This window comes from Macrobrachium rosenbergii, chromosome 48 (genome assembly GCF_040412425.1).
Source record: "Macrobrachium rosenbergii isolate ZJJX-2024 chromosome 48, ASM4041242v1, whole genome shotgun sequence".
Taxonomy (NCBI): domain Eukaryota; kingdom Metazoa; phylum Arthropoda; class Malacostraca; order Decapoda; family Palaemonidae; genus Macrobrachium; species Macrobrachium rosenbergii.
In genome coordinates, this window is record NC_089788.1 from 32362333 (window position 1) to 32382513 (window position 20181).

General features: G+C 37.2%; 1 protein-coding gene across 14 annotated transcripts in view; it reads right to left on the reverse strand.

The window, feature by feature from the left end:
* The window catches only part of Pkn (serine/threonine-protein kinase N), a 733150-nt gene that overhangs the window by 668714 nt on the left and 44255 nt on the right, over positions 1-20181 (reverse strand). For 7 of the 14 annotated variants that reach the window (XM_067091617.1, XM_067091607.1, XM_067091606.1 and 4 more), the window contains exon 2: positions 4108-4218. The exons of the other annotated variants lie outside the window; for them this stretch is intronic. In XM_067091617.1, coding sequence (XP_066947718.1) covers positions 4108-4218 — 111 coding nt within the window. The remainder of the gene's footprint in view (positions 1-4107; positions 4219-20181) is intronic. 14 annotated transcript variants of the gene reach the window in all.

Genomic DNA, 20181 nt, shown 5'->3' on the forward strand with positions numbered 1-20181 from the left:
CAACTTGTGAAATAACGAGAAGCGCACCGTACAGCCATTGGCACATGATCCCATGTTGGTGATATAATTCACAGTTATTAACAGTAAAATACACACCAGTTATGTAACTACTTATTGCACGATAATGATCACTATCAACGATCAATGGTTGTGAAGGGATTTTTTATTAGGTAATCATATCCCATACCTAATAAGATATCCACATAATTTTTAACCTAAACTAAATGTTACTTTTTATTCAGTTTAAGAAACGTACCCGTAAAATGAGTCCTACCAAGCAAAAATGCTTTATGATAATGTAGAAGTTTACTGAAGGTTAAGCAAAACATGCAGTTCTTCGTTTGAATTCCACTTGAAGAATATGGAATTGTCAGCATTCCCGTCTACCTTCTGAATAAAGTACACCTCTTTAAACAAGAATCCATGGCTGTAGTTCTGAGAAGCCCATTAACACATACACAACCGAAACTGTGAGGGCATCGCCACTGTGGGGGAACAAATTAACCAACGGACAAGTAGCAATAAAACAAATAACTTACCCTCGAACGAACATAAACACCTCTCCTTATTACACAGCTTGTGAAAAAATATAATTTCCAAATTACTGTAAAAAAAAAAAAAAGTCGGAAAACTGAAGTGAACATTTCGTACAATCAGGCCATATCATCTCCATTTAAACGTCATGACATTCACTTTGCGGTAGCAACATATTACTTCGATCTGTCCAATCGATTCCAAATTGCCAATCGAATAACAAGCTCCCTCTCCCTCATCCCAATCCCTCACATTCCGCACACACGCAAAAAAAGACAAGGTCGCCGTCCAAATTTCCAGCCAATCAAATTGCACGATAGGGTGTGGCCAGTCGCCACCACTACTCATAATTGGCTGAAAAGGAGAGGGACGCGTCAACAAGGCAGTCACTCATCCTCCAACCCCGCTACCATCCCCGGGTCCCAAGGGTTAATAGCCTTCCCCTACCAGCCTTGACTCTGAAGAAGTTTCCCTGACTTGTCCCAACCCCTAAATCTTCCCATACCAGTTCCCTGATGCATCCTCGCCCTACTGCTTTCTAAGTGGGGACCCCCTTCCCCTCTTCCCAAACTACCTGCATTTCCTGGTAGGTTGTGACAACATAACTTACACTTAATGAAGAGACAAAATCCTTCCCCTATTATCCCCTCTATAGCAGTTTCCACTCGCTGAGCTTCCAAGGATATTCTCTGGCTAGAAGCTCCCAGATTCCTCATGAGGTTTCTTTCCTCTACGTACAGAGGCCCCAGACCCCCTACTCTACCAATCCTGATTTTTCCCATAGTTACAACAGGTGGCGAGGACCGCAATGACCGCCTCCAAAAATATACACAGAAGCGTGTCCCTCTTCTCGAAAGGACTCACTGCAAAGCCATGGCAGAGCTATACAATAATGCGTAAGGAAGTTTCCACTGATTCAATCTAGTGATATCATTAAGCTCATACTAAACCAAAAAACATTATATTCTAGAAATGCGCGAACAGAAGAAATAACGCACACTACCAGAAAAACATCATAAAACAGCAGCTACGCACAGTAGCATTCTGACCATTGCATCATCCTGTACGGGATCAATCCCTCATATCTCGGGTGGTTTGACCAGTACTGTACTTCGTTGGGACCATCAACGATTGCCGACACGCAATAGGTCACAATGAGGCAGAACAATGCAACTGTGCGATGGGTGATCGACATTTCACCGGGTGATGAATATTATTATATTTTAAATGCTTTTGCCGCCGAAAGTATGGCGTCCCAAAGAGGCCAGTTACATCAAGGCACGTAAACAATTTAAACAATTTGCTAATAACTCGACTCTCTTTGATATCCTAATCTAATTAACGACTACATAAAGCGCTGAGAAGGGTTAAAAACAACACCACCGAGCATCAACATCATAACACCGGAAAAAATCAAGTTGGACGAAAACAAAACTACAAATGGTAACAAATCTGACCAGTTGCCAAACAATGCAGTTCAAGTGATTCATATCAGAATAGGAAACAATGGTTTAAAGAAAATTAGCACAAACCTGTAACTCGGTACAAACAATTTAATCATTATTGTTCAAAGTGTGCAATCATTAACACTGAACAACATATAAGAAATCGGCTCGAAAAGCTTATTTCTGAAGTGAAAAAACTAGGACAAAAGAGTGAATGAATAAAACCTTAAACAAGAAATAAAGACGAGACATCCCTCTACCAATGCATGATACCAGTTTGTACTTCTTTAAAAGAAGATACAATGTCAGATAAGCCGACTATATCAGCACGGGCTCTTGCTACTTGGGCTTCCTTTATGAAGGAAAGGAAGAACACCATTTCTCCAACTAACTCCAAGTACTTCCTGCACAACATTTCGAGTTACTGAACAAACAAAAAATTATTCCCCAGCACAAACAGCAGTCATTTTTCTCCCGGCTTTTCCTACTTGGCAAGCAAAGCGAGCAGTATAAATCAATTTAATTACACGTTTACTCTGCCCAAAACAAAATAACGGCCGACTTCTTGAAACTTTCGGGTCTGACTTAACCAATTATATTTTTTCTTCATTCCACGCTTGTGATTTTATGACTAATTAACGCGATTAGCAAATGTCCAGTCCAGACGGCTAAAACGCACAGCAAAAATACAGTAACTGTAAGTAGACTTCTCAAATACCACTCCACATTAACGAACACCAATTACAAAAAACAGAAGACTATAAAACTACACTAAATTATGAGTCCACCACCTTAATAGCAGGCAAAAAAAAAAAAAAAAAATCCGGAGACACGGCAGGGGATATTACAGAAAAAAAAAACTTTTTATGGCACTGAGCACATTTTTATATAAAGCATAAATCTTATGTTACAAAGATTACAATACGTCAACACCCAATATTTTTACGGCACGTTTTAATGATTATATAAAAGATACCCAATCGCTTTTCCGTTGGTGCACAGATTATGAATAAAAAAACTTTAACAACAAATATTACAAAGGCACAATATTGAGAAGCAAAAAATTCCAAGCCAAAAAATTTATGGAGAAAGGGAAAACGTTGCTTATATCCAACAGCAGCATTTTGCTGGCTTTGGAGGACTCATCGTGACCCAGTGCCCAGGGATGCTCACACATACATATTCCCAGGGTCTGATAACTACTATGCAGATTTTTTTTTTTCTGAAAACGTTACTAGCACTTACCCACAATATCTGCCGCGTAGTACTCCTTAACACGCAAAGTGCTAATGCAATTAAGGGGCATCCATATTAAAAGAATTCAAGATTGAATAAAGGAAGGAGAGAGAGAGAGAGAGAGAGAGAGAGAGAGAGAGAGAGAGAGAGAGAGAGAGAGAGAGAATGTGTTGCAGCCTCTAATACAGTGCCAATCAAGATTCACGCCTTCAGGAGTCTACAGTAGGCTCCGTACATAGGATAAAACTTCCCCCACGAGGAAGAGCAGCTAAATCTGCCACTGCTACCCTGTTTGTGGAAGATTACGACATTGTGAAAGAGGCGTCTTGATGAGATCGCGTTCGGATGACGATTTACGATAAACCTTATTCTCTTAACCAACCCGCTACCAAAGTACTTTACCTGATAAGTATTACACTGGCATATTTTAGAAGAAACCTTTCCAACTGTATCATCAAATTTCATATTTTCGCACTCAATTCAACATAAGTATGTCAAATCTAAAAATTCCATATATTAAAGCCTAACAACGGCCATAAGCTTCAATACAAAGCCAAATTGCATCCATAAAAGCTGGTACAACAGCAGAGCACAATGCTAATACTATATAACTACTAAAGAGGAATATGAATACATATGAATATATATATATATATATATATATATATATATATATATATATATATATATATAATATATATATATATATATATATATATATATATAATATATAATGTAATATTGAAGCAAGAGCAAAAACCAGTCTACCATTCAAACAGGATCTAACAAACTACCAGCAACCCATCTTCAGTGTCAACTTATGGAATGCTTCAATCGTTCCAAATGGTTAAAAGTTTGGCAATCTTACAGCGCCCACTACCAGGAAACCCACCTTATGGTGATTGTTCATGTGGTTATTGCCCTTGTGTCTCGAGAGCAGAGAAACGCACTGCTTCCGAAAGGAAGGAGTGTCAGAGAACGTCTGTCGCAAGGCATCGTTCCTCTGAGCGAGATGGCATGCAGGATGGGAAGAGAGAAAATGAAGATGATTTATGGGTGTTAGTAAAAAAATATATGGTACGTGGTTACACTGAAAATAAATGTTACATAACAAAACACTATGGGTGATTTGTAATGGCAAACAATCGTGATATATACACAGGGGAGGGATAGGTGACAGGGGCTTTAACAAAATAAAATATATATATACATATAACCACAAGAGATTATCTGTTGTCAGACAATTACGTGATAAGTGGCTATTGTAAACATATATATTTAATGCCAAAAAACACGGGATGCTCTGTGCTGGTAAACAATAAATGGAACAATAATGAATAACCTGTATATAGTATTTGGTTACAACAAAAATTAGTATCTGATCACAACAACACTGGGGATGATTTATAGCAAGTAAAACAAAAAGGAATATTAGAAAACTATAACACAAGGGAAAATATTATGTACAACAGTAAAAAATTATTACATAAGACAACAAAAGACTACAGAACTCACACAAAAATGAGGATAACAATACTTCAAATAAATACAAAATTGGGCATGGGCCTAGGAACCTCATTCAAAAATAAACAAATATAATGAAATACTAAGAATCACAAGATTAACATCTTGTAGAGCCAACCCCTCTAGGGGAAAAAGTGTACATGCATAATTTTATATATATATATATATATATATATATATATATATATATATATATATATATATATATATATATATATATATATATATATATATATATATATATCAAACATATTCTCTTTCTATACATATATATATATATATATATATATATATATATATATATATATATATATATATATATATATAATATATATACTGTTATATTACAATCAGTTCCGATGCTACATGTAACATACGCTATCATCGGACTGAAAAAAATATATAATTTCTTTAAAAAAACATACGTACTAAGCAAATCGTATATATGTTTTTCAGTGAAATGTATTTGCTTTAATTAGCCGGATGCTGGGTATGTTGCAACCTCGAAACTAATCGCAATAAAAACAAGTAAAATATGCACTGAGGTTTCTTCGGCGCAATCGAAGAGTTTTCTGTATAGCTTATAATGCTGTATGAAACTCTCAGCAACGGCCCATGAAACTCTTAGCCGGCCGTGAAGGCCTGTGTTGCTGCGGTGCCAGACGCACGATCATGGCTAAGTTTAACCTTAAATAAAAACTACTAAGGCTAGCGGGGTGCAATTTGGTACGTTTGATGATTGGAGGGTGAATGATCACAATACCAATTTGCAGCCTTCTAGCCTCAGTAGTTTTTAAGATCTGAGGGCTGACAGAAAAAGTGCGGACGGACAAACAAATGGCCATCTCAATAGTTTTCTTTTACAGAAAATTAAGTCACCATTTTACAAGTGAAGAATTAATAAAAAAAAAAAAAAAAGGGGGAGGAACCCCTACCAGAATTAATCAAATGAGATGACAATATATTGCATAAGCATAAAATGAAGCCTTCTAGAATTTACATCAATTGGGCATTCTCCACCCCTAAAATATTTCCGAATACCTAAACTATACTTATCAAGTTCCCTATGAGAAACCATAAAATATAAAGGGACTGGGGGGTGGATTGTCCAATACAAATAATTCTCCAAATCAATCGAAGTTACATTTCCAGAACACATTAAGTATTTCCGGGTGAACAAATCTTTCTAAAATAAAGAAAACGTAGATAACTCCGCTAAATTCCGAAAACGTAAATATTCCTTCTAAAATTCCTCATCAGAATTAATAAAAAAGGAAAACATATAACTGTCCATACCATAAAAGCGAGGCGCATTTTAACTAGCAGAGCATCTGTCGTTACGAGGGGTAACTGTAAGCGCAAACCGTAGTCGTCGTCCTCCATAAAAATATTACAAGACAAGTTACAAGTTATTTTAATGTCTTTGCGTCTTGTCACGGCAGAAACCACTTGCAGGTTTTTAACTGTGTGTGGCTTCCTCGTCCTTTCTATTTGTTCTTTTTGTACTTTTCTTACAATTCCTTGGGATCTTCTTCATCGTTCACTCTGCTAGTAATAAATGTAATAACATTAAAACAAACATGCATTACTTATACATACACATACACACATATATACATAAGTAAAGGATGACAGTCGAAAGGCCTCACAGCACTCCAGTGTTTTCTTTCCTTCGTGGATTTGTCTTTAATTATATATCCATCACGTTCCATATTTTCGTGATTCAGTTATACACATATACTATGAAATTTTTATCACACCGTGCTTTATATACATGATTCATTATATATATATATATATATATATATATATATATATATATATATATATATATATATATATATATATATCCTGTATATATTATCAATCAATTATGCCTTTGTAAAGCACGAGGGTTTTGCATAGGTATGGTACATATCGCCATTGCTTCATAAAAAGTTCAACATTAAGCTTTCGACGCATTTGGGCAGCCACGTGCATGCGACCATGTGTCACGAAGACAGCCTAAGGCAATCAGAGTGACTCTTAAGTGTTGATTCCATTTTAGGAGGGGGGGATGTGTGCAGTGAAACGTTTTATTCCAAATGTTTTATCATATTTGCATGTTTTAAATTTTCTTTTCAAACAAATTGCTTAAAAGGTAATTATTTATGCCTGTCTAATTACCACTTTACGCATATCACGTTTTCTCTTACTTCCCACATTTTATACTTTCATGTGCAACCTAAACCAGAGTATGCGACTATCCCTGGACACAAAATATTATATATATATATATATATATATATATATATATATATATATATATATATATATATATATATATATATATATATATATATATATATATAATTTTGAGAGAGAGAGAGAGCCAATTAATCGCTCATTTTCAGTTCTTGCCATTCATGCTAAAATGAAATATCCACTAACACTTGATGAATAATAATCAAATCTTAATTCTCTGGAAATGAACTGAAAATTCAATCTTATTCCAACAGATGATAAAAGAATAAAAATGAGTCAAAATACTAATAACAATGCTTATCCATTTACGTACTATTTTACGAGAAGATATAACCCAGAACAGGAAAATCAGCGCGCTGAAAAACAGCTGTTTATTAATTCTCTCTTTCTCTCTCTCATATAGGACCTTTAACCCGTTACCAACTGCAACCGAGTCTTTTACCGCTAATGAAACAAATGCTAGCGTCTACCGCTAATTGCGGTAACACTGGTGATTAAATAAACTGGCTTCGTATCCGTTATATATGGTACGGTACAAAAAGATAAAAACCACAATTATCCACAAACATATTCGCATATATCGCAACTATAATTTGGGCGCATCCTTAAGCCCAACTTTCAATCAGCTCAAAGGAGAGAGAGAGAGAGAGAGAGAGAGAGAGAGAGAGAGAGAGAGAGAGAGAGAGAGAGAGAGAGAGAGAGTGTGTTTTGATATTTTTTAACTAAATTATTTTAAATGTGGGGATTGTGCCTATTTTGGTAATGCAGTACGTAAATAAAACATCCTTGTTAATATTTTGTTTTTATTGTGTTGTTATTCACCGCAAAACATGCAAAATACGAAGGATAAATTTCGAAAAAAAAAAGCTTAAATAACACTCAGACTTTTATTCTCATATTCAGACTTGACGATCACTACACAGATTATAATAGCCCTTTCTCAATCAGCAGGTTAGTTCTGTACTTGGATGGGTGACCATTAATGAATTCCAGAGGCCACTGGCACTTTTTTCTCCCCTGCCTATAAAAGAGATGAAGCTAGCGACCCCATCCCTAAATCCATATTTGGCTCGGAAGGGTAATGCCTTCCGGGTCCAGGCCAGATAAAAGAGGTTGCGCGTATGGTTTACTCCCGAGCCTCGTTAACAGACAAGAGTAAACAGAACAAAACAACAGACCACTTGTGTCTGATGTGCGCGGCAATAGGTCTCACTTTTGGATGAAAAGCCTGAACAGTGTCGGTGCTTGATTTACTACCAATCTCCTTCACTGAATGACTAACACCTACCAAGAGCTAAAGAAAATCCCTTATATTAGTCCACCTAACTGTCGGATATATGAAACCTATTTTTAGAAAAGAAGTTTTAAGAATCTGAATGTTCAAATCTTCTGACAAGGTTATAAAAACATGAAATCTGTTGAGCTCACACAAAACTTTCATCAAGATTTTTAAGAGAAGGCTGCATATCCCGAAAGCCCCTTTAGAAACGGCATGTAAATCTTTCAGAGTCGGAAACCCTTTAGGGAATGCCTTTAATCTTTAAACAAAATATTTTCCTTTAAACTATGAAACACCTGATGTAAGAAAAATTTCGTTATAAAACACCAAAACTTCCGTACAAAAGGCTCTTTGAAAACTGAAATTTTGTTTTCGGAAATACATATAATTAAAACCGTTTTTGGGGGGAAAGTAATTTAAACACTTTTAAAACTATAACGTTCCTAAATTCTGTAACTGAAAAAATGTATAAACCCTTTGTAAACTAAAACCTAATTATTCTTTCATTTTGTTTATACTGTATATCATTATACGCAATATAAATCCAGTTTTTTTCCAAAAACGTATAAACCGTTTTTTCCAAAATAAAGTGTTCAGATTCTCCCAAGCTAAAAAAGCAGAACCTTTGCTAGGAACCTACTGCCGATGACATCCGATAAGGAAGTACTCTTGTACTCTTGTTGAAACGAAGACGCTCCAGTACACAATGGAACAATGGAGGCGTATTCGTTTGTTTACTAACCGCAACACACACCTGGTGAAACACGTACCGTGTCTGTCTGTTTGTCTGTTATTCGTACCAACTGCTTGCAAGCTATTAATCCTACATACCACCAATTTTACACACATACTGTACATAAACGATATATATACATATATATATATATATATATATATATATATATATATATATATATATATATATATATAATATATATATATATATATATATATATATATATATATATATATATATATATATATATATATATATATATATATATATATATATATATTATATATATATATATATATACATTTAGCAAAATGTACTTTTTCATTTTGCTAAATTTGCATTCACAATGTACCAGTTAAAAAGCGTCCGTGTGAATAAATCAACTTTTCCAAAACTCCCAACATATTGGCAAAATTCACATGGCAATATCTCAATTATGGAGGCAATATTCTACCTTCAAACAAAATGACCCTTTGGGGACTAACGTTTGATGCGAACTTCATCGAAAACTTTGGCGCAATTTGGACAATAAACTGGTTTTATCAGTCAAAAGGACACGATTAATCACGTTTACTGCTTTGCCTGCTGGTTATTGATGCGCGAGGAGATCAATTTGCAGCACTTTATGAAATTGTGAGAAATATAATTGTCAAAATGAAAGAACACAAAAAGGTACCTAGGGTCTGTCCAAATGACCTTAGCATAAGGTTAAAGTGCAGGCATAAGCACATACATCCCTGGATTTCATTTGCGATACCTATGCACAAATTACCTGAACATAAACGTAGATGTAAAAAGCGTACCTTTCCCTGGTTTCCATCTTCCAGAGAGAGAGAGAGAGAGAGAGAGAGAGAGAGAGAGAGAGAGAGAGAGAGAGAGAGAGAGAGAGAGAGAGAGCCATCTCAAAAAAATAAAATTCCTAAAAGTCAACTCCTTGCCCGAGCGATCTGCTTCTCCTCTAAACGCTCAAACCAAGATCAATGGATTTTAGCGAAATTTTTGGAAACAAATCTAGGGTAATCGCCTTCAGCTGATTACTTTGCCTGATGATTTCTAATCTTTATTCCAATAAAATAAGGGCGAAATAATGGGTTCAGGCTCCAGAGTCAAGAGACCAAAACAAATTATTGTTACTATTTCTTGTATTAATATTAAGAGTAGTTTGCTAAGCACTATAAATAATGTCCATACTAGTTTGCTAAGCATTATAAATACTGTCCAAAGTGAGAAAGACAAAAACAAGGTATTGTTCGTAAAATAAAAATGTAAATGTGAAAAAAATATCAATGAGCGAATTTTAAAACAGAAAAATGCCTAAAATAGCAATGAGGTTTCTGTTTTACGCGTATACTCGTATACGAGTACATAAACGTAACAACAAGCTCTCCCCCACCCCCACTTGTTCAATTTGACAATATGACACACGTTAAACAATCTCTCCACGATATCTGAGTCCCGTCGACGTAAAACAGAGACGTGTACAAGTCATGCATTTGCTGACGACTATTTCCGGTCGGGGTCAAATGATCAACAATAGATACGACGTCAGTAGTGCGGACGTCAGATAAGATCAGAAACATTTCATCTAGAAAACATGGAGATAAGGCCTAAGGGAAAGAGAAGAGCAAGAGAAAAGGAGGAAAACAATATGGAGGAAGATAATCTTGTACTAAAGAGACGTGAAGGGAAGGGCATGAGGAGGGGAGGGGAGGGGGAGGGGAGGGGGAGGGGGAGGAGGGAGGGGGAGGGAAGGGGGAGGAGGAGAAGGTGGAGGGGGGGGAGGAGGAGAAGGAGGAGGGGAACGGTGCTTTGGAGAAGTAAATGGGAGGAGAGAGTGAGACAGAGGTGTTTAGACTGACCGAGAATAACGAAATAAAAGAAAAATTAAATACCACCCGTATAATATCTCTTCCTGTTCCGTTTTCCTACTGACGATGAAAACATTTACCGTCCAAGACCCACTACTCGAGACTCAAGACGTCGCCCTCCAGCAAACCCCATCTACTTTAAGGTATCGACTATGGAAGAGAGAGGCAGGTGCATATGACTGGTGAGGAGAGGAGATGCATTAGTCTAGTACAGGAGGGGAGGTGACAGTGAAGGGAACGGACTGTATAACAAGTCTTCCGACAGAGGGAGGATGTGTAGTATGTTTAGCACACAACAGGTGAAGGGATAAAGAGGTTTCATAAAGATGATGAGGGGAAGAAAGGAAGAAAACAAGGGGAGAAGGGCCTGAAACAGGACCAGCCTAAAACAGCGGAGCGGGTAGTGAAGGAGGGAGACATGTAGCCTACATCTGGAGAGCGTGGGGAAGGACAAAGTTCCAACAGACAATCGGGGGAACAAGGTCTAGCAGCATCGAGCAAGATGCTTGAGAGGAGGGGACTACTTTCTACAGATCCAAATTTTGAAGCGACTCCCATTCATTTTTTAGACAGTTTTCTCACACATTGAAAGCCTAACAGCGATGAGGCAATGAAGCTATACCCATCTGTTTTTTTTTTTATTATTATTATAAGCAAACTAGTGGAAGACAACCTAATGACCAAAGTCCATACCCTTCCTAATGACCTCAACTAGCACAGATTGGAGAGAGAGAGAAAAAAAGAACAAGTTATGCTTACCACGACAACAGTAATCTTTGTTAATCTAACGTTACTATGTTCTGAGGGGCTAATAATAATAATAATAATAATAATAATAATAATAATAATAATAAGGTCCTTTAACCTAATCGCCATCCCGATAGCAGTGATCACCGTAACCTTACCATTTATAACTAATTCAAGCTTGTATCATTCAGCTATTTCAGATAATGATATTCAAATGCTGTTAAGGCGACGTCATCTCATGACGTGTCGGTATCAACGATCACTCGAATACCTTCCGTACGAGGAGTAATTTTCCAGTATTCATGATCAACAGGATATTGCAGGCCACATATGGAAATATAACGGCATTCAGGATAACGCAGTCTATACTTTTGGTGGAAATAGTATACGCAGTTTTCAGTAGAGCTACTCAAAAGGCAAAAGCGCACACACACGAGAGCGAGCCCAAATGGCAGTGGCTTGCAAAGCAGGCTTCAACAGCACAGAAGGCCCAATGTACGGACAGATGACACATGTTCAAAAGACTATCTGACTAACTCGTTTCTCAAACTGGCGTCACAGCATATAGGTCATCGACGCTGGTTGAGCAAAGCACTAGTCAATAAACTTGGGTGGTAAACATAATCATATGCCCAACATAAGCTTTCCTAAGCTTGAATTTAAAATCATTCAGATACTTTTGGGCAGGATAATGACATGAACGGACAACAAATTTGACTTCTAACTGAAGTCGACAATTCGGAAAGTGTCAAATCAAGACAGAGACCCTTCTAAAACTTTCTAATCGTTCTCATTTTTTTTTTTGAAAGGTCGAGTGTTCAAGGAAAAATTATCCTTATCAGGGGGGAATATATCATCCATATAGGCCCTCTGCATTTCAATATAAATATCTGATCTTCGCTGTAGTATTTGTCTTTATTATAACAGATGGGCAATGTTTTGTTGCCTGTTTCACACGAATATCTACATGTTATAAAATAAAGAAAACACGAGTGATACCAATTTTCCAATGGGCTAAGTATTCGCTGACCTTATAAAAAAAAACCAGGATTTTCATCAGGAGTTTTATATGAACTCCTGACCCTTCATACTACAATTTTACCGCTCTAAAACTATTGCAAATGTTCCCAGTGTCTACTACGATTAATAATGTTCCAAGGGTGTTTATTATGATTAATAAATAATCTTGAAATATATATTTAATTCTTACATTTTCTAAAGCTAATATTTAGTGCCATAAAAAATTGCATATACTGTAAACATTTACAGTATGACGCTCTTCACCTTTTTAATTAGGACTGGCTCCAAATATGAGGGTGTTCATCTTCAGGCTCTCAGCTTAAATCAAGACAGAACGAATTTTTCGGGGAACTGGCCCATGAGACTCTGAGCCCCCTGCCCCACCTCTTCCTCCCCTACAGGGAGAGATCTCGGATCTCTTGCTGGTGAGGCGAGATCAGACAGCGCTGAATTATGGCGACGGTATATTTATATGCATGTGATTATATATATATATATATATATATATATATATATATATATATATATATATATATATATATATATATATATATATATATATATACCCAATACAAAAAAGGATGGAGGACGACAGTGGTGAAGCGTCTATAATTCTGAAATGTTAGTAAGGGCAGAATAAGAGGAAGACCTAGAAAAACCTAGATGGCGTGAAAAGTATTGGTAGGGAAGGCTTTTAATATCCAGGAAGCACAAGTGTACAAGAGGTGAATGACAAACTGCTGACAAGTCTTCCGAGGAAATGTGTGAAGCATCTCATGCAAGGTACGAATTTTCCAGCACAGGGAATGATCCACAATTCAGCACGTACTGTACGCACACGCCACAGACTTTTCGGATGAATTTTTCTATGGAGCAACCTCCGGATAGGGGAAAGGCTTGATGTATAATGTAATATATATATATATATATATATATATATATATATATATATATATATATATATATATATATATATATATATACATATATACACACACACCCATTATATCTCACCAGTACATGCATTTTGAAACGGTCCATTAGGCCTCAGCAAAATGTCAGATGAGAGAAGCGCCATCCTCTTACCAATAATCCCAGCCTGTGACCTCTCACGCACCATATTACACACAAAAGATAAATCATATCCATTGACGTTTGTATTTTCAATAAACAAAACCAATAAAAATGCTTACGAGGAATACGACAAATAGGGTGTTGCCGATCTTATATTTCTAAAAACTGAAATCAGTGCATAACTAAATAATATTACCAAAAGGAAAATAAATATTGGAAACCTCTTTCACATAGCCTAGACAAACAAGGGCGATGCAAGACCTCAAACTTCCACTAAGGCTGAGCAATCCACTTTAACCCCAATGTCTCCTACCTAGATTTAAAGGCTTCCCAAAATCTCATGACTGACAGTCAATGCGCACTTTTGGTCAAACTTTCATAATGGGCACTTTGGGTCAAACTTTCGTAAAATTCTTCACACAACTGATTCGTGATTCTGCTGACAAACAGAAACACTGAACCCAACACGTAACCTCCTCGATAGGTTAAGAAACAGGAATAAATATAAATGCAAAAGAAAACGACTACGCTAAGTTGAACAGCAGCCAGGAACAAACTCAAACAGATCAGTCAAAGGACCTTTACGTCATAGGATATACAGCATGTGAAAGGATACATTACATGATATTTGCATCTTCAATATTGATGTTAACAGTCACAGCACTCCCATATATAGGTCACATGTAAATATAACTACCACGCGTGCATGCGTATGTTTTGTGTAATATATATATATATATATATATATATATATATATATATATATATATATATATATATATATATATATATATATATATATATATATATATATATATATATATATATATATATGTGTGTGTGTGTGTGTGTGTGTGTGTGTGTGTGTGTGTGTTATCCTCACTCCGTTGGCATTTGTCCAATTGTTCGGTAAAAAATTATAGAAAATAGGAAGAAGGATATGGCAGGTAATAATGTTGACGATATGTTTTCTATTCTGCCATAGTTTTCCCGGCATTTAATAATTTTGCTAAATAATTTTCTGAATACTTGTTTCTGGATGCGAGACACACAACAGATCCTATCGTTACTTGCAGACAGCCACCAATATTGCTATTAGTCTTGAGAAATAATCCCAGGAATATGAATAAAAACTGACGGAATTTTAAGCTCATAACAATTATAGCAATATTAAAGTCACCAAACCGAAGCTGCTCACAAACTAAAGGAGGAAGAAATGTCCTCTCATCACGGACCGGCAGAGAAGATGCACTCCAACCACACCTATTCCACCCGCCCATCCCTTTTCAACGACAGGCCATTTTTCTTTTTTCCATTACGGCTGTCAAGAATTTCCCTCTCCAGGAAAAGTAGCGGGACAACAGTTCCTCGGTTTCACAGAAGCTCGATAACTACGCCTTTAAGGTAAACCAATTTCCCCCTAAATGTTTCTGGGCCATAACCACTTCAATTATTGATGGTTATCGATAGCGGGTCATTTAGACCTACCAAATTTCCGCCCATCGACCCTTGGGACACACTACCTTATGCCGCAGAGAGAGAGAGAGAGAGAGAGAGAGAGAGAGAGAGAGAGAGAGAGAGAGAGAGAGAGAGAGACTTTCGAATGGTTTCACCCCTAATTCACACGAGTGGGGTGAGGATTATCTCGATCAAAGAGAGAGAGAGAGAGAGAGAGAGAGAGAGAGAGAGAGAGAGAGAGAGAGAGAGAGAGAGAGAGAGAGCTTTTGAATGGTTTCACCCCTAATTCACACGAGTGGGGTGAGGATTATCTCGATCAGAGAGAGAGAGAGAGAGAGAGAGAGAGAGAGAGAGAGAGAGAGAGAGAGAGAGAATTGGACGGAAGGAAGGAGGGAGGTTATTACAAAACTGCATTTTGGACACGGGAAAATAACCCTTTTTTAACTTCTGAAAAGGCACGAAAGAGGAGAGTAAGCTGGCGCCAGGCAAAGGTCAAAAGTAACATCTGCATATAAATATTAAACTGTAGTGCAATTTTATTACTGTTAAAACTATGAGGCTCATTAGAAGCAAAATTTACAGTAGCAATTTCATGCACAACTAACAGCAACAAAGGTTTACACGTATCTACTAATCTATTGTTCGTTTACTCCCAGTCCGCATTATGAAAAGTTACAAAATATATTTTAGCCTAAGTAATTTACTTTTTAAAAATTACTGGCACATATGCATAACATACACCAGAAGCAAAATATGACAACTTCAAGCCCATTTCTAACAACAGATTTGCCCAGTGTATCGACGAAAGCCTTTCTTAAAAGGACACTAATTTTTGCCAAAACCAGGAAAACTTCATAAAAACAAAATCACTGCAATGCTAAAAGTGTCACCTTTGGTTAACTGAAATTACTTTTGTAAAACAAAACTGCTTTTTCTACTCAACCTCCTTTTATATTTCAATTAGCCTTTTTAAACACATCCACTTAAATAAACAAAAACACACATACACTTATTAATACAGTTCACGTTTCCACACATTTTACGAAACCTTGGTCAGGTAATCTACCTGGATAGGTGATCTACAATGGGTACCTGATTATGTCGGTACCTTTGCCAAGTGACATTAAGAGAGCACAACTTTCTGCAGTCACACAGAAATGGAAAATACATTAAATAAAATAAAAATCCGGAAGAATAGCAGGCTTCAGAATTTCCCCAACACTGCAGAAAACCAAGGGTACTATCATTTTAATTCTCAGCATTCTACAAATCCGCACCCATGCATTACACACATACGAGCCTCTTCCTTGGAACAAAATTCATTTTTGTCCTACGGTAATGATACTAATAAGGTCGACAATGGCCAGGTAGGAAGTTGTGTGAGAAGTGTATTTCCTACATCTGCACAGGTGTATGAAACAGCTAATGAGATTACAGATTCGAGGTGTGATCATATATTTCCTACACCTGCACAGGTGTATAAAACAGCTAATGAGATTACAGATTCGAGGTGTGATCATATATTTCCTACACCTGCACAGGTGTATGAAACAGCTAATGAGATTACAGATTCGAGGTGTGATCATAAAGGATCAGGACTGGTGCTATAAAAAGAAAACTACAACACCATTTTAGCATTTAATTTCCTTCAAAGTAGTCCCCTTCGGGAGCCACACACTTTATCCAGTGAAGTTTCCATTGATGGAAGCATTCCTGGAACTTGTTTTCTGGGATCCATAGCAGCTGCCTCGTCACATTCACTTGGATCTCCTCGACGTTCTGAAATCTTCTTCCTTTCAAATGGGATTTGATTTTTGGAAAGAGGAAAAAGTGGCAAGGGGCGAGATCTGGGAAATACTGTGGCTGTCGGACCTGGGGATGTTGAGCTTGGCCAATAACTGCTGCACAAACTGCGCTGAATGGCCAGTGCGTTATCATGGTGCAACTGCCACTCACCAGACGAATGTAATTCTTGGCTTTTCGGACGAATAGCATCCCGCAAATGCCGCAACACGTCACAGCAGTGCTCCTTGTTTACTGTCTGACCAGGTGGAGCATACTCATGATGAACAATTCCCTTGTAGTCAAAGAAAACAATGTTTTTCTCAGTTCTGCTGGTTGTGGGTCTCCCAGAAAGGTCGTCACTATCGACATTTTGTCAACCATCTTGAAAACGTCTGAGCCACTCGTACACTTGTGTGCGGCTTGTGAGGTCCAGAGCGGAAACAGATCCAGCGCTCCTGATTCAAGCGATCTTTTATCCATTTTTCAGAAGATACTTTTGTCCTTGCAGAACTGTAATTACTAATGTATGTAAGGCATTGCAAGCTTTCTAACCAGATGTATTTGAAACCGCTTCCTAATTTGTATATAGAATTGTTAACCATTCTTCAGTTGTGAGAAAACACATCTGATTGTATATAGACATCCCTCTGTTTTCCTCTGATATCAAATACTACTTTTCTGCCGTCAAGAATTCTTGACCTGTCAGAAATTTTGTGTCAATACATTACTGTTTACGGGCTGCTCTATGAGCAAGAGCCCGTGCTGGCATAAAGCCAGCTTAATCAAAAACAACAAAAACCTTGAACTTGTCTCTTCTTCGCGCCTCATTATACTGGTGACCCCGAAGATGACCGACGCCGCCACCGCCAGCACCAGCCCACCCAGCGACAATGCTGAAGCAGCAAACGTCCGCCTACCGCCCTTTACAACCCACAACCCAGAAGCCTGGTTCTTCAGAGCAGAGACCATCTTCAGGTCAAATACGATCTCTTCATCCCGCACAACCGACAACGTCGTCGAGTTCCTGCCAGACGACGTCTTCGAGCAGATCACAGAATAGCTCGCCGACCAAAAGACAACCGTCACCTACGAAACGCCGAAGGCCCAACTTAAGTCCTCCTTCAGCATGTTGCCCGCCCTCAGTGCTAGGATATTCCTAGATAATGTTGGGCAGCAATAGGAGACCAGCGGCCGTCACACGTCTACAAGCACCTACAACGGCTAATTACGATCCCCACCACAGACGGCCGCCCAGAAACTCCGTTGGATCATGTGAAAGAGGTCCTACTTACAAAATTACCCCATCAAACAGCTGTGGCCATCCCCAAAGCATCAACCATGGACCTCGACGATTTCCTGAAGACAATTTGCTGCTCCGTTTAGGTATTCCCTTAGTTAGTTAATTAGGCCTATATGAAGGATGACTTCAGCAATGGCTGTTGTCTGGTTTACCCTAGAGCAACAAAACCTAACACACTCCTCAGAAACAATGAAAAGCCGGTCAACATCACGTAGTCCTGTGAACCAACAGGCATATTACGAAAATCAAAATGATTTTAATACTGAAGTCTTTCCATGCAACTCTCATATTCTATCACTGAAAATATTTCAAAAGAATAAAGAAACTCCTCACCAGATATAAAAGCATCATTTATTTACTGAAAAGAAAACAGGAAGGAAAAAGATCTGAGTCAAAGGCTTCTAAGAATGAAGCAAAATGACGTCATTGTTTTGATGAGTAAGGTCAGGTATGAGGGTGTTAAGCACAGTGTGATAATCGACATCAGTTATTAATGTATACGACTGATTATCTACTAAAACTCAAGGTGATGTTACTCACGCTCTACTACAAGGATCTCACCATAGCTCGAGGCAAATTTTTTTGTTAGAAAACAGAAATTTCTGTAAAATTTACTATTTGGCTACTTAACCTACTGTTAAAGACAGTTTATACCGGCATGGAGATAAAAGCTATCTTTAACAGCAGGTAAGATTCATCCCAAATAATTAATTTCTTTTATAACAAATCATTCAAGATCTGCACCATCAGGAATAATATGATATAGAACGTGGAACCAAATACTTTTTTCAAATATTCCTTTTATGAAATAATTATTTTTTTAAGTCTATACAGTATTGCTAAAATTCCTACTGCAATATGGAACTCAGCACGATTATTTGTTTGAATGCAGTACACCAATCAGTATACACTGTCCACCTCTAAAAAAGCTACCTCCAAATACTGTTGACCCATCAGCAGTACACTGTAAGGCTCCAGAACCAGTAAAGGCTTCATGCATATATGCAATTTAGCATATGCAATGACATTTCCTTAAAACATTTCATCCGATACTTCCTACTTTATTTTGCATAAGGAGAAAACAGGATAGCTCGAACTGGACCAAGAGCAAGGGAAATGACCAACCTACCAAAGTAAAACCAAAAACCAAGATTTTTCAGCCACTCTATCACTGGACGACTACAGTATTCAGAACATGGGTACACAAGTTAACGCATCATGTAGCACAGGGAAATCGTAACAAGCAAATGTTATTCTAATGATATACCAAGGTATTCATCCCTTACATAATGATGACCATACTTCTCTACAAAAGAATTCCACTACAACACAAAGGCTACATGAGCATCCTAAAATCTAATGGATCAAACAATGATGACATAATATAAACACATAGCCTTTCAAATCTTAAACTAAGCTCCCTTCAAAAGTTGCTGAATTCACATAAAATATACAATATACAGTACAGTAAACCATACAACACAACAGCCTATCAAGTTATTGGTTTCAGAGCATGGTTATCATGACATATGTTAATAGAATAAGTTTCAGAATGAAACATGAACAAGATATTGTAACATTATGTACTGTATTATGATAATTACAGGTTAAGTATAGCAATCAAGACAACAGAAGGCCTAAAAAAATAGAAAAAGCTAGAAACTACTGCATTATTAAAGCTCTTTTTTTAAGTTGAACAAAGTCCAATTCAAGAGTCCCATGCACCAATCTCTTATTTTTCTTTAGACCAGAATGCTGTTATGTGTTTTGACATTCAGTGAATCTGTTTGCTGACTCATCTTTGTTACTTCCTTTGCCCATAAGAACTTTCTTTGCTGTGTGGAAACTTGTTTCATATTCTTGAACATTATGAATATCCTAAATACTGGACAAGTTACAAAAACTTTAAAAAGGTAGAACACTATCTTACT